Source organism: Ptychodera flava, chromosome 12 (assembly GCF_041260155.1).
Source record: "Ptychodera flava strain L36383 chromosome 12, AS_Pfla_20210202, whole genome shotgun sequence".
NCBI classification, from domain to species: Eukaryota; Metazoa; Hemichordata; class Enteropneusta; family Ptychoderidae; genus Ptychodera; species Ptychodera flava.
The window spans coordinates 42,355,776-42,365,330 of record NC_091939.1 but is presented as its reverse complement, the minus strand read 5'-3'; the positions used below and the strand labels follow the sequence as shown (position 1 = coordinate 42,365,330).

General features: G+C 38.1%; 1 protein-coding gene across 1 annotated transcript; it reads left to right on the top strand.

Moving 5' to 3' along the window:
• The first annotated feature begins 71 nt into the window (after positions 1-71).
• Positions 72-9,270, top strand: LOC139145937 (replication factor C subunit 2-like). The gene is made up of 9 exons (XM_070717389.1): positions 72-298; positions 1,667-1,778; positions 2,584-2,690; positions 4,394-4,495; positions 5,677-5,777; positions 6,317-6,474; positions 7,067-7,132; positions 7,655-7,849; positions 8,243-9,270. Exons 1-9 carry the CDS (start codon positions 180-182, stop codon positions 8,345-8,347), a joined length of 1,065 nt encoding a protein of 354 aa, XP_070573490.1. The 5' UTR covers positions 72-179; the 3' UTR covers positions 8,348-9,270.
• Positions 9,271-9,555: the final 285 nt, after the last annotated feature.

Genomic DNA, 9,555 nt, shown 5'->3' with positions numbered 1-9,555 from the left:
CGACCTGAGCCAACCCCGACATGTTCTGCATGCAACGGGGCTTGTTATTCGTTCACAGTCTACTACTCTGTAGTAGTCGTCCAATAGATATGTCCTTTACATTTTGGTGGCAATCTGTATTTACAGAAATATATGGCGGGAAAGTCTTACGTGGGGAGCAATATTGAAACAAACTGAACATGGAGGAAAAAACAGGGGAAGCGATGGAAGTAGGTGACGGCGCCAGTACCAGTAATAAAGAATCAAAGCCAACAGCGACGAGACCTGGGAAATCATCGTCAGGTTATGAACTTCCATGGTAAGTATGATCATAGATAGTGAGTCTCACCATGGAGGTAGTAGAGATGGTCTCACTGACTCACATTTCCAGTGTAGACTGAAACAACGCAAAGCATAATATGCTGTGCGTTGTTTCAGTCTCGCCGTTCGCCAGTCCCAGTAGGCTACCATTACCTGCAAATTACTGCCCTTGTTATTCAAGGTGGTGCAAGGACCGGGTCCATCAGTACGATAAATAGAGATTTACATCATGACAGTGAAACATACTTGTACACAAGATCAGACCGGAGACTGAGCACCAGGACACTTACATTGAAGAATGTGAAGATTGTATTTGTTTATTTGTTCAGTACTGTAGATTATAGCACAGACTATAAATTATAGTATCGGAGGGTGGAGAAAGGTACGATAAACTATAACAAACGAAGTATATTTGATGAAAACGTGGCATTTATGATCATATGCATGATGAAACTCGTAAGTGATATTTTTGTTTATGCATAGAGGTAGTTAACCGTGGTTTATGTCACTTTGTCATCATGATTCATTGAGCTCAGCGATACTCAGCCAGTACAATGCGAGGAGGGGAACATTTACATCGTTGCAATTAATAACAACTAGAGTTTTGTTTTGTTTTCTCAACATTCCGTCATTTCTTATCCTGGAGTTCAGTATGAAAATGATGATCTGCATCATCCATGCGATTGGTTTCCATGGAAACAGAAGTTTATAAAGGATTAATGAGTAATACATTTCCCCATGAGCTCAGTGTCAAATATTCTTTTTTTGTACCATGGTCGATTTGCAGTCCCTTATGTCTATTTTGGCAGGCTGTAGAGTTATTGCATGTGACTGTTACACGTACGGGGGTACTTGGCCAAGGTTTGTGCTTACCACATAATTGGATTTTTTAATCATTACAAAAGTGAAGTCAACGAACAAAAAGGACACAACTACCTGTCTAGTATTTGAAGCATAACGCTATCAATGTCACAGCTTCATGTTTACATTGTTAGTTCAGTGCATGTACAGTTCTAAGAAGCAGTGTTTCATCCAGGATGGTATCAACAGGGGTGATTTCCAACTTTAACTAGACCAGTTCATGTGTTCCACTTGTATCTGTAAGGTGTGACTGGCACCATTTCATGGGGGTGGTCCCTTCCCCCTTGACAAATTACTAGGTGCTAACATGTCCACAGAGGGGGAATCCCCTCACTCCCCTCTCTGGATGAAACACTGTAGAAGTTGTACTGTACATAAAAATGCCATCCAATTATATCTGTAGAATATTTTTCCATTTCTCACGGAGAAAAAGGTCAATTATTGCAACAAGTACATCAACAATTTTAATTTTGTTATTATTCTTTAAATCTTTTGTTTGTAATAGGGTTGAGAAGTATAGGCCAGTGACATTGGATGAAGTTGTCGGCAATGAAGAAACTGTCAGTAGACTGGGAGTATTTGCCAAAGACGGCAATGTTCCAAATATCATTATTGCTGTAAGTCTGTCCTAGACTCTAATTTTACCATTTTCAGAGTTGGCAAAATTCCAGATAACATGGTTTCATTTTCATCTCACCAGTTTACACATAATTCTTCACATCTGTCTCTGTTAAATTGACTTGTTATCTTTGATGGTATCACATCTAAATACACCGCAATCAAGCTTTGTTCTCACTTCATCCTGTGAGGATGTTGCAAGGCATGTTGTTTCTGACAACTGACAATCTGCAGTGTTTTTGCTAAGGTTAAGGTACATAAGTTAGGCATGTAAATACACTACATGTGACTTTCCTGGTTTAGGAACCCAGGTCACATTTCTGTTGTCTTTTAATATGATTGCATTTGATATTCTCAGGGGAACCCTGGTAACATGACTGGGGAGGCCTGGTAAAATTTATGTGGTCACCACCCTAACAAAAACATTAATCTGTTTACAGTCCATCGTGTGTGGAGGGACTGTGATCTGTTACATTAATATCAATGTACAACATTCTGAAACACCAATTGTTCACAAGTCTTTGCAGGGTTAATGATAGGAATGGATGCAACAATTGTCCCATGACAGTACAAAGATGACTGCAGTGTGTCTGCATGATACCAATTGCAGTGATAATTATGGGCTGTTCAGGTCTTCATAGACTTCTACCCAGAAATCCTGATCATAGAAAAAGAAATATATCTACAAGAAAATCATTTATCTTGGCAAAAACTGGACAGGGAATATTAAAATCTGTTTATTGAACTGTAATCAAGACTATATCATCAAAAAATTCAATGAATCCTTTTATATTTTTTTTACAGGGTCCACCAGGTACTGGCAAGACAACAAGTATACTGTGTTTGGCAAGGACATTACTTGGATCAGCTTTCAAAGATGCTGTCCTTGAACTCAATGCATCAAATGACAGGTGAGTTGTTGAATATCATCAATGAAAGGGAAAAGCTGTTTTTAAAATTAACTTTACAAAATTGATGAAAAATTCATGAGCACATTACAATGTACATGTGACTTTCCTGCAAACACGCATTTCTGATGTTGCATCTTTTGTTGTCAATCCTTTACTCAACCATTAAGCTTTACACTCTTGGTTCTGTTTGATATAGATACAGAGAAGTAATATCAAAAATTTTGCCAAAGTTAAATTTAAAGAATTAATATCTCCCTACTGTCCTGTAGTATAACATTTTTTGTATGAGCAAAAACATTGAAAAACTAGAAAGCATTTGCAAGCAAAAGCGAAGTTCCAGAGACCAGAGCAGCGGAAGAAACAAGAGAATGTGTGACAAAGATAGGTGCAGAATGAAAGAGTGCTTTGGATTTTAATATTCAAGCACGTACCTATAGTTAGGGCTGATAGCAGTAAACAAAAGAATGCAAGTAAAAGCAAGGCAGTCCGGGCAATTACAGTACACAGATTACAAATGCCTACATGTACGGTAAAAACGCAACAGATACATACGGGGGCGACAACGCACGGAAATGTATATCAGACGACATTCTCGCGAGCCAGAGCAATAATTTTCGCTCCGCTGACCTACGCAAAAATCAATTGCTTGACGGGTAGCGCTGAGTTGTTGCCGTAAAGAGGCGCGTGGTTTACGACGATGATCAGACGAGAGGAAACATCGGACCTAGGCCGTTGAAATTGAAAGCCGAGGCCACATGCATTTTCATTTGATTAAAAGCACAGACTAAAACAATTTTCATTGCTATGTCGCTGTTTTCACAAGATACTGACCGTTTGATCTTGGAAAGTTGAGTTGCTTTTACGTGCAGCCAACGCATGCCGGTGCGGTGACAGACAGTTCACTATGAATGCCTAGCTCTGCATGGCAGGGCTAGCCCTGCTGTGTGCTAGCGGCATTAAACGGCCTCCCACAATCTGACCATAGCCCCGCAGACTGATATAGGAAAATCCTCTCGTGGCTCCTCAGAAATACGGCGGGCAGTTTCTCTGCCAAAACAGCCGATTTTGAATCCAAATTTTGCATTGATCTTCGTTTTCGAGCACACCCACCTCGCCTAGGTACACGATGTGCCCAGCCGCGCTTGTAAACTTACAGAAAGCCTACTTTTCTCTCTCTATGCGAGCGAAGCGATCGTATCCGCCGCCATTGTTAATGTCATTCAACCATGAGCATTCGGGCGAAACAGTATAGCGCCACGTACGGCGAGTATTTAGAGAAAAATAAAATCAAAAAGCAACAAAAAACAAAGCGAAAGAAAGCTAGAATTATTAATAGCTGAACGCAATATGATAGTTGAGCAATGCAAAATAAAAAATAAATAAATAAACAAACAAGAAATGCCCGTAAAACCCGTCCGAGATGAGCGATGACGTCATAAGCGTGTCGCAATGCATTCTGGGTAATTAAGGTAAAATTTGTGTATAGCATGTTCTATGGTAGTAATACCGGAAATAGAGAAAGAAAGAAAGAAAGAAAGAAAGAAAGAAAGAAAGAAAGAAGGAAAGTGAGCAAAAACTAACAGTTCCAGAGCTGGTCTCTGGAACTAACTACAGTAATGACAACATAGTTGTGGTAGTTTGATTGCATACATAAACCTTTCTCAAAAACAACTAGCAAACAAAAAGGATAATTTCTGTTTCAGAGGTATTGATGTTGTCAGGAACAAGATTAAAATGTTTGCACAGCAGAAAGTAACACTGCCTAAAGGAAGACATAAAATTATAATCCTGGATGAAGCTGACAGGTAACAGTGTCATCAAATAGTGTGTCTGTAGTGTTCATTCATTTGAGCTCTGTTTATCTGGTTTTGTACTCAGCAATTTTCATGTCCCTAAGATCCAGTATACATTTCTGTCTGGAAAGTAAACCTCATGGATGAGTGTGAATCTTGATCTGAATATATTGAGCACTTTTCCTGAAAATTTCAGTGCGGAAATGTGTGATATCATAGTAGAAAACAACTGTGAAAATGCTTATTGGCTAACTGCACGATTGTGCTGATTATGTGCAGGATAATAGTCGCGCCAGCGGCTTACTGACTACGCATGCGCTTATTCATAATATACTATGCGAGTAACCGGAAGTGTACCCTTCTTTCGTGGGCGCCGCCATGTTTTTTTTTTGAGTACTCGTAAATAAACAAATACGAAACAAATTATTATTATATAACATGCCATTTATAAAATATACCTCTTTTATTAGCCAGTAAATGTTATTATGCACCTTGTCGCTGATACAGAATATCGTTAATATAGATAAAGGGAGAAAACAGTCGCGCATATGAACGGTGGCATACGCAAAGAATGCTGGGATTGAATTTTAGAAAAGCGCCCCCAGTGTCAATAGTTAAATTCAAAAATTGCCAGTTTTTAGACGGAACGCTATAGTTTTCAGCTTGCAAGTGGAAGTTGGGCAGTGCGGTTACCATTGCAATGATAATGATTGCATGATACGTCCCTTGTTTAACGCAATAGGCTGTTATCAATGTAAAACTTGCCAATTTTTGTCCAAAATTTTTACACGTTACAGAAAATCTATAGGCCTACCTGCACTGCTGCAGGGTTTGACGTCCGCGCGTGTACGTACGTGAACTGCTTTCATCAGAGGGAAACTGGGCATAGTTGTCATATATACGTTTATGAAGTAACAATTAATTACATTTTATCATGAATCAATACAAATAACATTGCCAATCTTAACCCCTGGCGCGACACCAAGGGCTGAGCCCTATATAATATTATGTAAACAAGAAGTTAATCCCCTTTCTCTCAAGTTGTATTTATTTCTATGGTTTGTCTATGGAGCATGGTAGAAAGAGGATTAATTTAGACAGTAAATTATATTGTCAGAAAATAACATTATTATGATATTTCAACAAAGTCCACACATCTTGATGAAAAAGTATCGTCCTATGATTGTTTTCAGTATGACAGATGGAGCGCAGCAGGCACTGAGGAGAACCATGGAGATTTACTCCAAAACCACTCGCTTTGCATTAGCTTGCAACACATCAGATAAAATCATTGGTAAGCAATGCCAGGATATGCTTTCTGTCCAACGCATCAGATTTTTATGCTCCCATGCCATTATGGCAGAGAGTATATTCATGTAGTTAAGAAATTGACCAGATTTTCTAATACATACTGTAGTTTTATTTCTGAATTAGTTTCAAGAATGGTAGCCAAAGTCAGCAAAAGTTGAAATTATGTTTTCTTTTGGAAAACAAAACGTGTGACAGTGTTAGGTGATATTTAGTATATATACACACATGTGAGGATCTTGATGTGAAAGCTGAAATCATTTCTGAATTTTAGAAATGGCTGGCTTGTTTTGTTAACAAGACCTTGCAATTTTATTTTGAAATTGCAGGTTACTGTATTGAATGTCAGTAGCTATTTCTCTGGCTTTGCAACATTATTATAATAAAAGTTGTGTATCTGCTATGATCTATTTCAGAACCAAGAATGCTAAATATTTCACTGCAAACAATTTCTTTCTTTGAAAGAATGAATTATGACCGTCAAATAAAACTGTTCACTCAAGATGTGGTGTTATTAATTTTCAGAACCAATTCAGTCCCGATGTGCTGTTTTGAGGTACTCCAAGCTAACAGATGCTCAGGTTTTAAATCGTCTGTTGACAGTCATTGAAAAGGAAAAAGTGACGTCAGATGACAGTGGACTGGAAGCTATTATTTTTACATCACAGGGAGATATGAGACAGGTACAAATGTTATAAGATTTTATAATGCGTCTGCGCTTGATCGGCACACAAAGTGCACCATGAGCAGCATAGCTGTGAGTAACTGCAGGTTATGAGGTCTTGCCAGAACCACTGCTCAGGAATGTGATGACATCAAAAGTGGGCTGTTGTTCCTATGCTAATAAGTATAACTCAGGACCACTGCACACTGACAACTACAACACATTTTCACTGTATGTATGTCCTGGATGTTTCACATATCCACACGTAGTAGTCGTACTGTCTGAGGTCAATGCAGGACAGTTCTCTCACAATGGGATAATAAATTGGGAGGGATGATTTGGATATGTTAGAATTGCATAAGAAAGATGGATGATAAAGAGCCTTTTGAGATTCAAAACATAAGACAATGTATGAACACAATCAGTTGTGTCAGTCACATAGCGATATTTGCCAGATATATGCTGACCTAGAGAATGACTGCAGTCAGTTGAGCAAAAAGATGACATACATGCATTGTATTTTAAGTGATTCATTTTCTGTCGTTTTTGTATTACCTTCACCCAGAATGAAAACTTCAATATTAACTATTATTCACTTTACATTTACACAGGCACTGAATAACTTGCAGTCAACGTGGCAGGGATTTGGTGATGTCACCGGAGAAAATGTCTTCAAGGTGTGTTTTCCATAAAAAATTTCATTACAAATGTATTTTTCATCAAGCAAAGGTGACAGGTTTCTCACCTTCATCAATAAATCAACTTGTTAGATATCTATGACATATCGACCTCTTTCAATTTTGACAGTGTTGGAAATTTTTCACCTGTCACATAAGGGCCTGTTTATACCTATAGAAATTCTGGCATTCTTTACTTATAAATGCAGACGGGGACTTTAAAAAAAAATTGACATTACACTTTTTTCATAACGCTTGCAACCCTGCTGTTTGTCAGTGATTATCCATCAGGGCTGCTCTAGAATTGTAATTTAAATTCCCAGTTTGTATTGCTATTCACAAGTATCAAATATACAATCCCAAGCCTGAAATTTCCCCATTCAGAGTTTTGGAAAAAAACAGTTGACAAAAACCACGGATGGCTTTAAAGTGCAGATTTACCAGTGATACAACATAGAAAACACTACATCCTTTTTTTCTAATACCTTTGTCAAAATATTTTGTTGTTCTGCATTTTTGTAGGTATGTGATGAACCACACCCACTGATTGTGAAGAATATGTTGCAACATTGTGTGGACGCCAACATTGATGAAGCTTATAAACTGATGAAGCATCTATGGATGATGGGATATTCTTCAGAGGATATCATAAACAATATGTTTAGAGTCTGTAAGAATGCCCAGATACCTGAATACATAAAGCTAGAATTCATCAAGGTAAGGCTGCAGATTGGGAAATTTGTTGAAAACTACAGTTTGCAATATATTCCAGGGCAGGGAAATTTTATATTTTTGAATACTTCATATATTTAAATACCATTCCCATGCTGTTAAATTATGTAGAGTCACTATCAGCAGTTATTTCAGATGTACGTTCATAATTTGCTGTAAATGTATAGTTGTGTCAAGACTGTTGAAGAACCCAGAATAGCAAGGGAGCCCTCTAGTGTCATTACCGGGTACATGTATGTCTGGTGTACTGCTGCATGCCGAATTTGTTACCATGGCTCATCTTGCCACCGTTAATACTGTTGTCGGCCAACGATTTAGAGTTTTCTTGATGAGAGTGAAGCTTTTCACAGTGCAATCCTTTATTTTCATTTTCCATAGGAGATTGGTTACACCCACTTACGGATAGCTGAAGGTGTGCAGTCTCTGTTACAGATGTCAGGATTATTGGCAAGGTTGTGTCAAAAGACTGAATCACCAGAATGATCTGACAAAGCTTGACATTGCGGGAAACATGAAATCAACTACAGGAGATTGTCAAGAACTGTGCAGCAAGTGACAGACCAAAACGATACAGCAAGTGAAAGACCAAAACAATAGACTGTTTCACAGCAAACAACTTCTAACAATGATACTTACATTTATCTACTGCCAATAGATTTATGTCTTAAGAGTATTTCTAATGGAAGTATTTTTTTGTATTTTCTATTCAGAGCACCACTGCTGTGGAGTGCTTACACAATTTTCTTATCAAGCCAACACTAAGCATGACTGTAAGGTTAGCATTTCACAAAAGATGGCGCCCTCAACGGCAGCCATAAGAGATGAACACATTAAGTGATAACATGATGACATTGATACTGATGTAGCAGCTGTTGTTGTCAAAAAAGATGAATTAGGCAGACAGTTTCATCTCTGAATGTTTATTACACAGAGTAACTCCCGTGTCTTTGCAGACATTTGTGACATTTCATCAGAATAAATGACTTGCGATGTGTACTTTGTTCCAAGGTCATTTTGCATTCTGTTTAAAATCATAAACAGGGTAGACTTCTGCAGATTTAATTTCTAATACTTGAATAAAGAAAGTAGATGAGGGAAAAACAAAATAACAGACTATCAACTGGGGTTTCCCTATCCTTGCAAATCTTGTTCATTTAAAATCGCCCTCCACATATGACCTCAAGAAACATGACACACTCAAGGATGGCAGGGTTACTCAAAGTCTTTGTGATATTCTGCCCAGGCAGATTTCAGTTTTGAAGGCAATCATTCAAGAGAAGGGTTGATGTCTGACGGTATATCGTCAGGGGAAGATTTAAGTTTTTGAACTTCAGTATTAATGCTGTCATAGGTTTGTGAAACCTACATGTATGTAATAAAAGAAACATGGTTTGAGACATACTGTACCATTGCTTAATGTCCCTTTACATACATAACAGCTTTCTGAGAAGAAGTGGTAAACGCCTTGGTTTACCACACTGACCAACAAACACAATGAACTTGCCATGTTTTTGGGTTCAACAACCACACTGGTGACCCTGTTTTTTGTAAAAAGTCTGTTGCACATATGAGACTACCTTGAAGGCTTATACTATAACACTGTGACACAGTATGAATTTCCTTTGTGTCCAGAATAACCTCAATCCAGCTGGACATTCAAGTAGGTGTCAACAGGTAGGGACAAAGATGTT

Bases quoted from the DNA above. Each gene is read 5' to 3' on its own strand.
- LOC139145937 (XM_070717389.1), top strand. From the start codon at position 180: ATGGAGGAAAAAACAGGGGAAGCGATGGAAGTAGGTGACGGCGCCAGT. The intron at 299-1,666 runs GTAAGTATGATC...TGTTTGTAATAG, and splicing joins TCAGGTTATGAACTTCCATG to GGTTGAGAAGTATAGGCCAG. The intron at 6,475-7,066 runs GTACAAATGTTA...ACATTTACACAG, and splicing joins CACAGGGAGATATGAGACAG to GCACTGAATAACTTGCAGTC.